This window comes from Daphnia magna, linkage group LG10 (assembly GCF_020631705.1).
Source record: "Daphnia magna isolate NIES linkage group LG10, ASM2063170v1.1, whole genome shotgun sequence".
Classification (NCBI taxonomy): Eukaryota; Metazoa; Arthropoda; class Branchiopoda; order Diplostraca; family Daphniidae; genus Daphnia; species Daphnia magna.
The window spans coordinates 7626988-7643769 of NC_059191.1; the positions used below are offsets into that span (position 1 = coordinate 7626988).

At 42.8% G+C, this 16782-nt stretch overlaps 2 protein-coding genes across 2 annotated transcripts in view; both read left to right on the plus strand.

The window, feature by feature from the left end:
* LOC116932129 (protein furry) overlaps positions 1 to 10593 on the plus strand; it is a gene marked incomplete in the record, with an annotated part of 47650 nt that extends 37057 nt beyond the window's left edge. Inside the window, 36 exon segments of the mRNA XM_045179525.1 lie at positions 52 to 209; positions 279 to 411; positions 477 to 918; positions 982 to 1158; positions 1220 to 1390; positions 1459 to 1608; positions 1681 to 1844; positions 1923 to 2197; positions 2258 to 2515; positions 2600 to 2801; positions 2859 to 3068; positions 3126 to 3334; positions 3404 to 4017; positions 4081 to 4289; positions 4372 to 4642; positions 4716 to 4856; positions 4934 to 5003; positions 5072 to 5462; positions 5536 to 5633; positions 5703 to 5879; positions 5953 to 6222; positions 6288 to 6455; positions 6532 to 6675; positions 6742 to 6910; positions 6981 to 7231; positions 7308 to 7382; positions 7656 to 7688; positions 8177 to 8479; positions 8552 to 8733; positions 8789 to 9047; positions 9153 to 9260; positions 9342 to 9509; positions 9582 to 9770; positions 9844 to 10073; positions 10138 to 10235; positions 10320 to 10593. Of these exon segments, the coding sequence (XP_045035460.1) occupies positions 52 to 209; positions 279 to 411; positions 477 to 918; positions 982 to 1158; positions 1220 to 1390; positions 1459 to 1608; positions 1681 to 1844; positions 1923 to 2197; positions 2258 to 2515; positions 2600 to 2801; positions 2859 to 3068; positions 3126 to 3334; positions 3404 to 4017; positions 4081 to 4289; positions 4372 to 4642; positions 4716 to 4856; positions 4934 to 5003; positions 5072 to 5462; positions 5536 to 5633; positions 5703 to 5879; positions 5953 to 6222; positions 6288 to 6455; positions 6532 to 6675; positions 6742 to 6910; positions 6981 to 7231; positions 7308 to 7382; positions 7656 to 7688; positions 8177 to 8479; positions 8552 to 8733; positions 8789 to 9047; positions 9153 to 9260; positions 9342 to 9509; positions 9582 to 9770; positions 9844 to 10073; positions 10138 to 10235; positions 10320 to 10495 (7343 nt within the window).
* A 504-nt stretch (positions 10594 to 11097) lies between these two features.
* LOC116932145 (macoilin-1) lies at positions 11098 to 16529 on the plus strand. Its single transcript, XM_032939911.2, is given in 12 exon segments — positions 11098 to 11602; positions 11925 to 12064; positions 12143 to 12269; positions 12334 to 12530; positions 12602 to 12712; positions 12871 to 13088; positions 13183 to 13456; positions 13533 to 13651; positions 13713 to 13880; positions 14284 to 14541; positions 14543 to 14772; positions 14841 to 16529. Coding segments are annotated over 12 exon segments (2418 nt in total). The 5' UTR covers positions 11098 to 11496; the 3' UTR covers positions 15311 to 16529.
* Positions 16530 to 16782: the final 253 nt, after the last annotated feature.

The following is a 16782-nucleotide window of genomic DNA, read 5'->3' on the forward strand; positions in this document are numbered from 1 at the left end:
CCAAGTGTTACAAAAGCCCTTTCTCAAGTCTTCCTCTGTTAATACTTCTAGGATACATCCAGTTTATCGTAAAAGAAGTACCGGATACATCACCACAATTATTGGACAATGTTCTTCGCATCCTCTTACAACTTCTTAGCACCTGGCGGAATAGCGTCATTACCGCTACACATCGCTCCCCTCAAGAAGATCTTCCTAGTACCATTTCGGTAATTGATTATTCATTTCCTAGCTTCACAGAGAAACGTAACAAATTCCATTCATGGGAAAAACGATAGAAATTGGAAACTGCCAGTGCATTACGTGCAGCAGAAGGGCTGGCTCTGGTGATGCTGTGTCAATGCCGATTACCACCCCGACGAGTATCGGCGCTTATACTGAAGGAGGTTAAGTTGCTACTAAAAGCATTCGGTGAGTTTTGTTTGCATGATGCACACTTTCCACGCCAGCTCATTAATTTCATTTGTATCTGATAGGATTGACCAGTCGAGATGAAGAACCTGTGCTTGATGTGATGGATACCTATTGTGCTGCTGTTGTAGACAAATGGAGCCACCTACTGCCTTCGTCGGAAAGGGCCGCGTTGCAGAATGTTGATTTACAATGGCTCTCGGAACGTTCATCTCCTGTATGGACGTCAGGTCTGTAACGACTTATTAAATTCGTCGTATCAACGCTATGAGACCAATACTGACAATTTTATTTTGCATTGTTCCTTCATCTAGGTGTAATTGATGATAGTGCAAACAAAGGAAGCGTTGCGGCAAATAGCGTCAGTGGTGTGGATGTCTGGTCATCATGTTTGTACTCGTTCTTGGAAAAAGATCGCGTGACCTCGCACTGTCTTTCTGCCACAGCCAACGCTTGGACCATTGTTTTCACGCGTTTAAATTCTTTGTACATTGTGGTCGATCCAACGTAAGTTGATTGTCCTTTAATGTCACTGTTCATTAACTAATGGGGAGCAACGTTTCGTTATAGTCCTGTCTCTGATAATCGTGCATCGCTTTTAAGAAGTGCTGCCACTGTCAAGCGCCCCGTCAACGAGCGGGATGTATATCTCCATCTTTGGAAGAATTACGTTGCATTCGCCTGCCGAGTGGTGCCTCCTTCCACGAATCCTGTTTTACGCTGCGCGTCGCCTGACATTAGCTTGAGGTATTAAATGTAAGCCCGCTTAGCTGTTTAAGTTTTAGTAAAAAATGTTGTAATTTCACAGTTCGTCTCCCGATGGAATGTCGACGGAAAGGAGTGAAGTGCGCAGTTCTAGTGGTACAGTGTCACCGTCGTCTCTGTACAAGTTGATTGTGCCGCTTATACGTTGCGAGGTGACAGATATGCGCAGCACCGTTGTCAACGCACTGGGAATGATTAACCATGCTGCTATTCGGTAAAGTTCGCTTGGCGTTACTTACCAATCCATCAGCCTCTTCAGCACATCTTTGATTATTTCAACAGGGATTTGATGGACGAACTCCTGCTTTATATCCGTGAAGCGCTTGATCGAAAGCAAGGCAATGTTAGGCGTCAGCGTAGACGAGACGCTCTTCGGCTGCAACTAGTCCGCGTTTTCCAACTAATAGCCAATCGAGGAACATTTGGAATGAGGTAAGGGGCATAGCATTAACGGCATAGCATTAACGTAGCCGTTCTGACATTAATTTTTTCAATTTATTTCAGTTATGTGAACGGAGAAAGCAACCCACTTCATCCAGTTGTAATTGAATTCCTGGATGGAATGAGGCAATGCCTGGAACTGGACACGGACCGTGATTCGGTGTCTGGACGAGAAGTTCGTTCTTGCTTTGCCCTTTTCGTCACCAATCTGATTGACTGCTTTCCATGCAAGTTTTCCATTTTTTTTTCTTTTGTTGTTTTTCTGAAGATGTCTTTCATTGCAAATTTCTTTTTTCTTCGTGCAGTGGACGTGCGTCCTAGTCTGTTGAAGCGTGATCTACGCCAACAGCTTTTTATCCTTTTTGCTGGATGGAGCGGCAAATTCGGGCGGCCGTTTGGATTCAACTCTTCCAGTGCCGCCAAGGAGCAAGAGCCGTCCGAGCTAGAGTTGACAGCTGTGGAAGCCATGAGTTCTGTTCTCTGTTGCGGCCCATGTTTCAATCGGCAGGGTTTGACAGAGGATAACCACAGCGATGTCTACTCTTGGTTGGACATTCTCTTGGCCTCAAAAAACGAAAAGGTGATACTTTCATAGATGGCAAAATCGATCTTAAACGTTTACAGCTGTTGGTTGCCGTAGGTTTATTCGTTAGCTCAGGAGACAGTCGTGCTTTTGCTCGAGTTCAACCCAGATATAAGCCCGTTGTTAGACTGGGTAGTCGATCGATGCTATACCGGAAACGCTCAAGTGGCTGATGGTTGTTTCCTAGCCCTAGCTACAATATTTAGCGCCAGGGAATATCCATGTGACCATTATACTGCTATTATAAACGTCACACTGATGTCGACCGGCTGCCCAAGAACAATTATACACGAAGTGGCTTTGCAACTTTTACAGGTAATACATAATATACAGATATATTTTTATGTATAAAGAGCTTAGTTTCGTGTCGCTTGTGTTGTTGCGTTGTTTTTATTTTAGGTACTCGACGCCCGATTTTTCGGCAGTGGCCCCTCGCTTCCTTTAGCTTTTGGGGATTTAGATAGCGAAGCAACCGAGCGAGCCGAAGGGGGTATTAGCACGCTGGATGCCCTCTTGGCGACCACCTACTCACGATCACAGATATACCTTTCTCGGCAACTGGCACAGCTTCATCCGGAATTAACTATGCCAATGTTTTCGGGTACTTAGCTTAATTGAAGTTATTTTTAATGGAGAAAGCAATTCTTTACTTTCCTAGAAATCACCCATCGGCTTCAAACCGCCCGACCAACTGTCCGCCAGCTTCTTTTCCGTTATCTGCTACCATGGTTGTGTAACATGGAACTTGTTGATCCCAATCTCCCACCAATGAGTAGCGGGTACAACTATCCAACTTATTGTGCAGATTTGGGGAGATCAGTACCCGGAGCAGCCGTAAATAACATGGCTGGAGATGCAAATGAAACTGGTAAAATTGATTTTTTAAATACAGTCTTGTACTTGTGTCATCCGATCTCATATTTAGGTCATCGTGAAGGTTGGGGTTCGGCAGAGGCCACGGAAATGGTGTTGAATAACCTCTTTTACGTCACGGTGAAATTCGGAGACGATCATCCTAAAGAATTAGAGGATGTCTGGGCTGAGTTGTGCACGTGTTGGCCTACCAATTTACGAGTAATCTTGCGCTATCTGTTCATCGTAACGGGTATGGCGGCTTCGGAACTTCTTCCCTACGTAAGAACCAAGCAGTCTGCTATACTGGTAGATGTATTCACATGTTTTTTTTACTCTTCCAATTGATAGGCAAAACGTGTGGTAATATACCTTGGACGTGCCCGTCCGGAGCGTCTTTTGGACGAATTAATCAACGAATTACAAACAATCGAGACAATGTCTTGTCTGATTGAACGAACCGAAACGCCGCCCTTCTTCCGCGTCACAAGCCTTCGGAAGACCTCATCTCATTGGGGTGAATCAGGATCAGAACCGACGGCGCCCAGCGGGTCCAGTGGAGGTCAGATCAACCGTGCTGAAGATGCGTCACTTGGAATTGGAGGACTGAATGTTGAGAAAGGGACAATCCATACCAAGCGACATAGCAGCGAAGATCCAGGTATGCTGACGTTAAGTGCAGCCGCCGTTGTGGCTGGCAGTGTTTGCAGTGCCTCGATTCCGGCAGTCAATAAGCTATCGTGCTCCTCCCCTCGTCTGGATCGCTCCCGATCGCATAACGATGCAGAAATCCTCGTAACGAAGAAAGTGGTATTGGAAGAACATCCGTCTACCATCAATCCCCCTAACAACGACTACGAGTCTTCACAACCACATCCTTTACCAATGCCGGAATATGGAGGTTATTTTGCGCCATTGACAGAATTTCTTCCAAACAGTTCACAGCCAGTCAATGGATTCCATCGGTAAATTTCGATTTCTTAAACTATCTAACCAAGTTGAAACAAAGAACCACGTTTCAATTCCAGGTGCAATTTGGCTGTCATGTTCCTGGTGGATTTGGTAGTGGAAGGTATGGAGCAAGGAAGTGAAGTGGATTGGTCTGTCCACCTTCCGCTCGTCTTGCACATGGCCATCCTTGGTTTAGACCACACTCGCCCTTTAGTCTCAGAACACTGCAAACAGCTGCTGCTAAATTTACTGCTAGTTTTGGCCGACCATGGAGATCATCTGACGGGTAATAGCTCATTGTTTGCCACGATTTTAACTTCTTTTTTCAACTCTCCACAAACTTACCTAATAAATCGATTACTTGGTAGTTGCAAAAGTTTTGCTTCAAACAAGAACGGAGCAACTAAAATACGGCCTGACAACTTCTATGTTGCCTGTCCCGAAACATAACTTCACTGAGCCGGACTCTGAGTTCGATAGTTATCTCAGCGCTCCTTTCATGCAGTTGGGTACGCCCACATGGTCGTCGTCAGAGACTGGAGAAGATCTGTCAGGTGATGGTGACGATAGTACAGAAATGCCGGCTACTGTGGCGCTCTCTGACGTCATTAAATCTTTGATTTACTTCATTTCATCAAGGTGAGATGATGGAGATGTACGCTGTGCATTGGCTATTGACAGTTTGATAATCTATTCTGTTTTTCTAACGCAGACCTGGTCAACCTTTATGGAGCTATGAAGATATAACATCTAAAGTGTGGAGCGTACGCAGTGCCGAGCAGTTGGATGTTTTCGTTCAACACATCTGCCGCGTTTTCAGCGAATCTCTGCCTCACAGCCACCTGGAAGAACGGTAACGAATTTCATTCAGACTGTTTATCGACTAAATCAACCTCTTTCATTTTTTCGATTGTTCAATTGTCCAATTAGATGGGCTCAAGTTGCACTTCATTTGGCTCTATCGTCACCTTCGAGGCACTATGCTGGTCGTTCCCTTCAAGTATGAACCAGATTTATGTACCGTTTACCGACAGTGTCTTTAACATTATGTCTATTGTTTCGTGACAGATCTTTCGAGGATTGCGGGTACCAATAACATCACGAATGCTTACCGACATCCTGTCGCGCCTGGTTGAAACAGCAGCTGAGCAGGGAGAGGACATGCAAGGCTACGTAACAGAACTAGTGTTGACGCTAGAGGCATCAGTTGAATCATTAGAGACCGACTTCCGACCAATGGATGTTGCGCGCGATATTTTCAAGTCGACTCCGAATCTTAACAACAAAGAATGTGGTAGCCCGTTTCTCGAGAGAGCCACAGGTGCCAATCTGACCCGCCGACATGCTTTTTACGGTCGGACTCATCTCAGTGCAGGGAATGCTCCTTACAGTCACATTCGGTCCACCAGCTACACGGCAGCGTGTGCTGACAAGAAAACAGGCAACAGTGAACTAAAAGGCAAGCAAAGCTACCATGTTTTATGATTAGAATTTTCATTTATTATTATTTTTCTTTTATGAAACAAAAATAGATCAAATGCGAGGCCGAAGCAGCAGTGGAAATGCAAATGGCGTTACGCTCTTCCCAGGCTCAAGCCTTTCACGTTCGCGATCGGCCCAGTCTCTAAAGGTATAATTTCAATTTAACAGTTTATTAACAGATCGCTAACGAGTCTTAAATATTCTTGTTAAAAAACAGCAGGCTTTAGAGACAGGCATCGTACAAGATGACAAATTAGCAATATTGGCTCAGCTATTTTGGATTGCAGTATGCCTGTTGGAATCCGATTACGAACACGAATTCCTTCTCGCCTTACGGTTGCTTGAACGGGTCCTTCATCGATTACCACTTGATCGTCCGGATTGTCGTGATAGGGTAATTAGACGAGTTCTTGGTCATTGTTCTATGCAAAATATTACGTTAATGATTGTGTTGAATGGGATTCTAGGTGGAAAAGATGTTGCCACAACTCAAATGGAACAATTTTGCTGGTGTGCACGCCATCGTTCTCAAAGGTTGCACCAGTCCCAACGTTTCGACGTACGAATCGACTCTATCGTTGTTGAGCCAATTTACACCCTTCTTGGAAATCGCCTTGATGGATCCTAGCGTAGGATCAGCTTTTGCTATCAACGTAATGGCTCTTTTACCCTACATGGTGGCTAACTATGAAGATGCCACACCACTTTGCATCCGCAGTGCAGAAAATATTGCTCACGTAAGAACACTTGAGTTTTAAAACTATTTAAGATAGTTTCAAATACTCTATTTTACATTACATAGGTGAGCACCGAAAAGGGCAAAAAGATGGAAAATTTAGCGACAGTGATGACGCTGTACAGCCGTCGGACGTTCAGCAAAGAAAGTTTTCAATGGACCAAGTGCGTCGTCAAGTACTTGCATGATTCCTACGGTTATCTCACTTTGCCTATGGTCACCTTCCTTGTTGAGGTACAATTATTCAAAGTATTTTTACCTTATAAGAAGATTCATGAATTTAATCATTGGTGAACTGGATTCCGTTTAGGTTTTGGAACGTGGACCAAATGGCATGCAAGGTGCTGTCTTAAGCATTCTGCACTGCCTTCTTCATTATGTCGACTTCAATTTGTCCTCCAATGCTCAACAAGTCAACGCCGATCTTTTACGAGTCATTGCCAAGTACATCGAGGTAATTGTATTTCTTGTTTTTATCCGCTATGTTGTAAACAATTTTCTGACGGTTTGATAACACCAGGGCGCGCATTGGAAGGAAGCTCTAAAAATACTGAAGTTAGCCGTTACCCGTTCATCCTCACTTGTTGCTCCCCCGTCATCCGCAAGTGGCCCTGCAAGTGGTTGGGGCTCTGATTCCAATGCATCTTCTTTTTCTGATTCCGAGTTGTTTGTTAAAAAGGAACTTCCAGGTGATAAAATAATTTTTCCTCTTAACTCTGCTATTTAACCGAAAAAGATATAATATATATCCGACGACAGGACGCACCATGGAATTCACCTATGATCTGTCACAAACTCCGATCATCGGTCGGCGACATACTGGTCCTGGCACAGAGTCTTATCGGCCAAAAGATCCGTTTACATCTGCTACCGAAGCTGATACTAAGGTTACAAACAACAAAGAAGAGAAAGCACCGGGCAATGGTGCGTCATCGCCTCGACGATCTGTATCGCTTTCATCGGCGGACTCTTCTTCTATCTCGGGCTGGAAGAGACCCTGGCTATCACAAGTAACACGCACACCGATTTGATTCTTTGTCAAAAGGTCTCAGATTAACGTCGGTTTATTTTGCTGCATGTCAATAGGCTCGTGTTCGTGAATCTCTAGTCAACTTGTTAACTGCTTTCGGCCAACGAGTAGGCTTGCCCAAGAGCCCATCAGTAAGTTTCAATAAGTTTATATGGTTTCAGATTCTTCCGAGTTACTTAGGAATAAAATGTCCTCGGTTTAATACCGGGTGGATGCGAAGGAAGAAAGGAAAAATGGAAGTGTTGAGCCGTGAATTTTGAAAGCCTCCCACCATTTATCTATCTCTTTCATTTAAAAAATTTAACTTTCAAACTTTTTCATTTAACCTTTTTCATTTTGGGAACTTTGATATTTGTTTCGTGGCTGTGGTTTCTCCTTGTTCACACACCCTTCTCTATTTAAAGTGGGTCTTCTATGTGGACCATCATACGGGCAAGGTAATTTCTCCTCACCAACCGAAATTCAAGCAAAAAAAAAAAGAAAAGAAAAAAAGGCTTTCTTGTTAAAGCAATCAGTCATTTGTGTGAATAACACCTTTTCATTGCGTTAACCAAAATTTTCCCTGGGTTGTTTCTCATCATCATTCCACTTCTCACATACCTTCTCGTTTGTGCTTCTAGCTTGGCTTTTTTTGTCTGATTTCCTACACTGCAGGAAAGCTTCTTCCGTATCACCTCCGCACTTGGTCCCGCAACGGCTCACTCGTAGAGCTTTCATTACAGTTAATCTTCTGTAGTCACGCTTGAGATTGGTTGTTTGCCCAATGACACATTGGGCAAATATCAATTACCATAAACTACCCCTTCGACAGCGTAGTTGTGCTCAGCTCCGACCATTCACATTTACGCTCATACCAAGAACGTCATGATCGATATTCAAAGAATGATTCATTAACCGATGTTTGCTATGATTTCGCCTGCAACAGGTTATATTCAGCCAGAGTTCGGAGCTGCTGGAAAGGCAATCGAGTATGGCATCCTCGATGGAAGAAGTGTCGACACAACAGGATTTGTCGGGTGATTCCAAATTGGACGATTCCGTTACCACTGACCAACAGTTTGGAGTCTTCAAGGATTTCGACTTTCTCGAATACGAACTGGAATCTCAGGAAGATGAAGGAATGGATCAGTTTAATTGGGGCGTTCACCGCCATTCGCTATCTAGCTTGAACGCTGAGGGGGAGAAAGAAAATACGACGCAGGCAACTCCAAATCATTCGTCGAGGAAGGTATGTATGCCTAGTAATGTAGTAAATTATGCAAAATGCGGAAATTTGACGAAACGGTTAATGTCTTAACAGGATCATGGCATTGAGGAATCGTCCGACGATGACATGGGCTCTGTGTCTCCATTGGATGATATGGAAGCTGGATTGAGGCACAGTATCAATGAGTTTCCGAGCATGACCATTACGCGAGACCTTCCTTCTTCGCTACCACTCGATCTCAATTCGAGCCACTCTGAAATCCATTCAGACTCATCGTAAGTCCGTTATCAGGATTGAGAACTTTCGTTATTATTTTCCGTCTAAACCTAGTCTGTTCTACAGTCAAAGCGAGTGCAGCGAAGGAGACGGAGGTGACGTGACTCCATGTAATCTTTCACCTTGCATTATCGGCCCCATGGCCTCGGCGACTCCTCCTAGTTTTATGACTCCAGAAGATACGGCTACCCAGCCACATAGTAGTTTGGAGGATATTGATCCCACTTGGAGAACTCATTTCCAACTCCTTGTGACAGAGGGTGGCCCCTCACAATTGGTTTCGTCGCTTCATTACCTCCCGAAACTTTTTCGGGTAATATTTGTACCTATGTCGCAGAAGGGTTTATTCAGTTTTCCACACAACTGATTGTCCTTCTTTTCTATTCTGGTATTTTAATTATTTGTCCTTGTTATTCAGGATGTGCGAGCTAAGGTTCTTTCAGCGACCAGAGAATGCTGCCACTACCTTCAAAATTCTCAAGGGAATGGTGCAGCTGTTCTGAGACAGATCTGCGCCAACTTTCAAGTATGTTTAAATCAGGCTTCGTTTATTTTCTCTACGTGGCTGCGATACACAGTACAACATTGCCTTCTTCCCGATTTTCAGGCTACAGCCGATGTGGTTGCCACCCGTTGTGAATGTCCATTTATATTTTGTGAAAGCAGTCTTAACGACTGGGCTCACAGTCGCTATTGGAAGCGATTACGTTTTACGTTGATGGAATTTTACGAACACAGCGAAACATGTACTGACAGGAGAGAGCACGCCTTGGAGGTAAATATTAACACACCCTCATAATATAAGGTTGTAGATCATTGACTACTTTCCATTGTTCTTGATTATCAGTGCCTGGGGCTGGTACAGTCAACATTGAAGCTCCAAATGATGGGGGAAACGTTCCCCGAGCAGACTCACGACGAACAACATTATGACCTGTGTCGCTACCTATACCGGCTCCACTTCCAAGTTCTCCTTTTCATGGAGAACTCGGCCAAGTTGGTGAATGCTCTGCAGAATGTGGCTACGGCTCATGAGGTTTTATTATATACTATCAAAAGTGTTTCTCGTATCTTTTGCGCTGGTATGTAACTGTTTTGTATCTGTTTAGATGTTGGACATGTCATCGGATGTTGGTCTGATACGCATGGGACTGTATCAAGCTTTGGAAGAAATCGAACTTGACTCGTTGGACGGTAGCCAAGCTACTCCAACTGATATGTCTTTGAATGACGCTTCTATTCAGGAAGAAATGAATATCAAAGAGCTTGAGTACAACTTGCTGGAACTGCTGATGAATAAGCGTTTCGTGAAAGCTCTGCGTTTGACGCGCCAGTATCGGTAATGCAATTCACTGGTGTTGCCCTTTAAACATGTGTTGACAATGTGATTGGATTTTCCGTAGTCAATGTTGGCCACACGATTATTTTGGGACAAGCGATGACGAAGAACTGGCGGCTATTATGCGAATTTATGGAAGATACATTGCCAGCAAAAAATCATGTAATATACATTGACGAAATAGCTCCCTTATCAAATTCGATTAAAACATTTTTTTTTTTTTAATTTTTTGTTTGAACTATACAGGCGCAATAATAGCAACTTGCCCTGACGAATCTTCATTGGCCGATAGTAGTGGTGTTATCATGGATTTTAATATGCAAACGCAATCGACGCTAAAAGCTCTGGAAAAATCGCTCATGATCATTTCAGATTCACGGAGCGACCGTTCCGACTACAGCGTCCGTAAAACTGAATGTTGAAATGGTCGACGTCATCCGCTTGATAAAATCTCATTTGTTTTGTAATTTTTACCCTTCCCTATTTTGTGTATTCGTTCAATATACGAGTCTTTATCGTGTGTTCGGCTCCTTCGTCGCGCTTGCTGTCAGTTTCGCTTCGTTATCGAGTGACGTTTTTTGCGTTTGAATTATTTTTAATGACTATTTTTAACTTCCTCCTAGGATATGTTAGAAGGCCGTTCTTACCGAATTACAAAGCGGTAATCCACATAGTACGAGGAAATATGACAAGAACCCGCCGAAGATCAACTTTCTTGTGAAGAAGATGCTGTTATCCCGTTACATCGTTCGTACCTCGTTTGACTTGTTTTTAATTGTATTAATAAACAAACACGTTTTAGCTCCTACGAAAATAGCGTTAACTCCCTACGGCTTGGTTTTTAATTGGATGGAAAAAAAATATATAACTTGTAGGGCAATTGCGCGTGACATAGGATATTTAGTCCAACGGGGTTCTAAAACAAACAGACATTTCATTTTCTGAATGGTGGTCATCGCGCTGATTTTGTTGCGTTGAGTGTCATGCAGATGAGAGTACATTACATATTTAATTTCGAATATGTTTTGCTGTTACTTTCTCTTTATCTTAATATTTCCCTTCTATTTCTTAAGGCCCTTGAACGGGAAAAAATCATTTGACGATTTTGCAACCGTGGGGTATATATAAATGGCGATGCGCATGCGCTGTAGAGTTTTTGTGATGTGTTTGTAACGAAGTGAAGCCGTTTTTTTCAACTACATTTATTTAACTCGACCGACTCTGTAATTGATACTGTCAAATTGGACGAGGGGTTTACCTATTCGTGATATTTGATTTTTGTGTTTTGATCGGATTGTGTTTCATTTGGAAGTGGTATCTAGTGAACTGTTTGCTGTCTGCAAAAGTTGAAATTATATCTCTTCTTAAGGTAACCGAACGTCTTGAGAACGAGTAATTTGAATCATTTCAGTCTCCTTATGCGATGAAGAGGAGAACTGGCGATATGTGCGGAAAGTGGCCGCGACGTACAGTAAACCGCAGTCGCGGAAAACTCGGATCTGTCGAGAATGTTTGGTGGTGTTCACCTGGTAAACCAACTTTTTTCTTTCTGTATAATTGTACCATTATTGTGCCAAAAAGTGATGTCCTGTGCAACATGTTAGCTTCTGTTGCTTCATTCCATACCTTTTTGTAAATAATGCTAAGCATATAGGAGCATTAACACAGACAATCAAAACTGATTTGTTTTGATTATCGTTAAATGATGTCTGGTAGACAAGACCAAAAAGGAGTTATTTGTATAAAATCTTTAATCTATAAAGTTGTCAATAAAAAGGAAAGCAGTATGCCCATTTTTATTGAGTCTACATAAAGCTTGCATTTTAAATATCTGTTGGAACATCTTTACAGGTTTTGTTTACATTCGTGTCCTCTCTTTTTGGGCTTTCGTTCTGATCATTGACTTCCTATTGGAGTTCCGCCTAGAACTTCTATGGCCCCTGTGGCTGTTCTTGACATCTGTTTATGATTCATTTAAATACCAAGGCTTGGTATGTTACCATATTTTTTTACACTTGAAGATTCTAATCAGATCCTAAGAACATGTTTTCCTTTTCTTCTGTTGACAGGCCTTCTCAGTATTCTTTGTCTGCTTGTCGTTGACAGCCGATTTTCTCTGTTTTCTATTCATCCCAGTTCAATGGTTATTTTTTGTTGCCCCAACATATGTATGGATACAATATGTTTGGCACACAGGTAATTGATCAACCACACAATATCTATGAGTACTTGGTGTCTAAACATTTCAGTTTTCAAACAGAAAGAGGAGTTTGTCTACCAACTATTTGTCTGTGGGTGCTTTTCATCTACGTAGAGGCTTCAATACGATTGAAAGATCTGAAACATTTCCCAGCACACCTGGATCTCTGTCGGCCTTTCGCCGCCCACTGCATCGGCTATCCGGTTGTAACGTGGGGCTTTGATATTAAAGGCTACATATCCTATAGGATACGTCAGGTGAGACTGGATTTCCTTGCACGTTGATACTGGTGAAATTCATTAACACTAAATTGCATTTCCGATTCTAGCGTAAGCAACGGGAAGTTGCTAAGGAAAACGAGTTTTACTATGAACTTTTGGTACAGTCTTTACCGTCAGAACAGCAAGAAGCGTACCATTTAAGAAATAGTGCATCACAAGTAAGTTTTAGTTTACTTGTGGTCCAGTCTAATGACTGGATTTAAACATAATTTTAAAATCTGAATGGAACCGATGTCGTGATTCAGATTTTTATTTCTGTTTCCCATTATTCATGGGGAACATCCAATTATTGTTATTCTCTTATAATTTTTCTTAGCAAACCGTACCGAGTACGGTTGAAGAATTGACGTTGCCAGTTGCTAACGGCAATCCTATAACCATTGCCCCCAACGCACCTTCCAAAAATGTGTCTTCACCCCCGTCTTCATCGTCTTCTTCATCGTCGTCCTCTTCATCATCTTCCACTCAACAGATTTCTTCTTCAATCAAAAGGGAAAAGGAGAAGAATTCCGAGAAAAATTACGAAAAGAAAGGGTACGTAAATGAGAAGGCATTACTTGGAGAGACCAACAACTCTGACCTCATACTCAACTTGTTACTATTCTTTGCACAACATCCATCCATGTAGTTCATTCCATGACTTCCATGAAGCGATGGAGGCCTCTCAGCTCTTGAAAGAAAAAGAGCGAGAGAGGGATCGAGAAAAGGAAAAGGAGAGGAAGAGCAAGTTGAATAACTCTGCTCACATACTCAACTCTAACAATACCAACAATAACGCTCACATTAAGCAGCGGAACAACATTCACAGTAATTCGTCTAACGAGGCTGGTAACCCAGCGACGCCTAGTGAACACGTCCTCAGACTTGAGGCTGATATTAAACGGCTCAAAGCTGACCTACAGGTAATAAGTTTTCGATCTAGTTAGCTTCGTAACTGGACTATTCGTAACAAACTCAATTCATACTGGTTCATTGCAGGCTTCAAGGCAGTCAGAAGCTGAATTACGGTCGCAGTTGTCCCAACACGCATCAGGAGAACGTGCCATTAGAGCTGAACTTTCACAAGTTCAGCAGGACAATGACTCTCTACAAGCCAAGTACACCTGGAATCTTAGTTCACCTGACAATACCTAATATCCATGTCATTTATGTTCTCAGGTTACATGGTCTAGTCTCAGCCCGTCAGTCTGATAAGCAGACGCTGGCTTCCCTCGAGAAACGATTGCAGGAGGAGCGGAGATGTCGATTGCTCGTCGAAACACAGCTTGCAAACGAGCGACGAGCTCGAGCCAACGATGTGATAGAGGCTAGCAAAGCTCAACAGCGGCAAGTTTTGTGTTGTACTATTTTTTTTTTTTTTACCTTTATTTGCTCGACGCCCGGGTCTTCCGGCGAGTTATTGCCGTCGAATCGTACAAAGTAAATCCCAGATCTTAAAAGAAAAAGCAATCCAATTTGTTCGTGTTGATCCTTAGAGATTGCATCGAAAGAAAATAGAGCTAAAAAGTGTTGACTTTAAGAATTGGTGGGAAACGAAGGAGAGATGAAGTTGGGGATGCTGGTAAGAGGGATTGTTGCCTTGTCATGTGGTAGCTATGATACTAATGCGTCATTCACTCATCCTTGAAGTAATTTGGGTCATGTGTTGTTTGTACTGTCGGCGTAATTAGATTATTATTTTTCGTAGCTTTGGTGTCACGTATGTAATGAAGTTACGAAAATACTTTAGGTCCAAAAACAACAATGGTATCACTGAATGTGGGGAACACTGTCGCCAGAGGCGTCGCGAGTTGGAGAGTGAGGCTCAGCAGCTGCGACGAGAGATTAAGAGCGGCGAAGACCGTCTTCGAGCGATGGAGGGGGAAATTCAGCAATACCAGCAGTTGCGACGTGCCCAGCAACAAGCGGCAAGCTCTCCTAGCCAACAACAACAGCAGCAGCAGCAGCAGCAGCAACAGCAACAACAGCTCCAGCAGCAGCAGCAGCATACAACAGCAGCAGCAGCAGCAGCAACAACAACAACAGCTCCAGCAACAACAGCAACAACACCACCATCAACAACATCACAATGTAGAAACAGAGTTGCTGGTTTCTGCGCTGTCTGCACTGCAAGACAAGACATCTCATCTGGAGTCGTCCCTCAGCGCTGAAACACGAATCAAATTGGATTTGTTCAGCGCCCTGGGAGAAGCCAAAAAGCAGTTGGAGCAACGCGAAAGTAAAACTCATTTTCTTTTGGTCGTGATTTCTCTACTGATTCGTTGCATTTTGTATTTGAAATTGCAGGTTTGTTGATGGCTCGTGAGCGTGAAATCTCCGAATTAAAGGCCAAAGTGACGGAGGTATTGGCTGTGATGCCGAGCATGAATGAGCCAAGTCAATTAAGTCACAGTCTAGGCATCAGTGATCTCGGTAATCACGCGCTCTCCATGAGCAGCCTGAATAGCTACCTGTCAACATACCCTCTAACGATGGCCGACTTAGGATTGTCAAGCAACCTGAATTTGAGTGACTTGAACTTGGACCCCGTGCCGTCTTCGGCCCTAACGCCCTCAAGCCCGCTGACTCCGATGCGCCCGTTTACGTCCAAACTGTTCAGTACTCATGCTAACGGTGGGTCGAACATGCTCAACAGTTGCATGGGAATAGGCTCACTCAACGACGACGGAAAGGGGTCCAAATCCTGTTTGTCCAGCGGACTCGACCCAAACGCTACCGCTTACACCCCAAAAACCTTGGGCAATGGGGAACTCTAAGAGAGCGCCATTAGACTACAAAACAATCAAATGAAAGAAAAATATACACAGACAAACAAAATATAAGAAAGAAAGGTAAGAGATAACTGGCTTGTTCCTCCTCCACCCACCCCCAATCTTTCTCTTTCCTTCACCCGATCATCTCCATATTGGACCTATTGGCTATCGGAATGCGAACAGGGGAATCACACAATTAAGGGTTATTAAGTATAATGTGTTTTTTGCATCTTTTTAAATGGCTACGTACTTACATCTTCTTTTTCGCGGTCGCAACTTATTTATAATGATTGGAACTAAATTTTTCCTTGGTTGCGTTTTGTACCCGCCCCACCGCGCTCCGAGCCCTCGCCCTTTCCCTCTATTCCCCCGTGATATAATCATGATGATTGTGTTGACCGTTGGCTCGCACAACAGTTTCAAACCAAGATCTGAGAAAATCAGTTGAAAACTAATTTGTATTGTTGACCTCTTCTGCTTTTTTCCTTTCCTTATTACAATTCACACCCGGCAGCACCATGACCGACCAATTATCTATTTTCCGAACTCCAATCCTTTTCCAAGAACCCAGCCTGTTCAATTGTGGGTAATTTCGTTACTTCATCTCACCAAACCCAACCCAATTTTCTTTGACCTCCCTAAACTCATTGTTGTCCACTGTTGAGTATACGGTGTGTTAACTGTTTGTGTTTCTCTCTTCTGATTTTCCGGTTCCTAAACCGTCCCCCGAACCAGTTTCTGTACTTTTTCTTTCACACCTCTTCAAAAATTTCAGTTTATTTATTCTTTTTTTTTTTTTCTTAAACAGCTTCCCGCTCCTTTCAGATAAGTGTCGTCTATCCTGTTATCACCTATGTTTTGTTTCGTTTGGATGTCGTATGTTCCAGCAAGCAAAAAAAAAAAAAAACTAAAACATGACAACATAATATGCTATGAGGAAGTAAAAAAGGAACAAGATGAACTTGACGAAAAAAAAAAGAAGTTGAAAAACAAAAACATACAAAAGAAAAAAAAAAAAAAAGGCAAAAAAACAAAAACAAACTGTTATAAAGCCGGTTTGTCAAAATTGTGTGTGTTCCATAAAGGAGATAAGGGGGTAGCCCTCCGCCGTCTCCACCGCGCGCTCTCTTTATCACTTAATATGTATGTCCTGCGTTGTGCTGTTAACTAGTGCAACGGATTGTCATAACGCCAATAAAAAAGGAAATATTTGAAAACAAAATGTTTCCGATGGCCGATGTCTTATTTTCAACCTACATTATCCCTCTATTCCTTATTCTTAAGCCCAAAAACGAAATGGTTGCTTAGGAATAATAATACAAGCAAAAATACAGTGTTTCTCAGATCCGAACACGGTCCGGTTGCTGCAGATCCATACTTTACTATACCGACATGCCTACTATTTTTGCATGCTATTAAAATTCTAGATATTTAAACGCTAGAGCTCCAATGTCAGAAATGGAACAAATCTATAC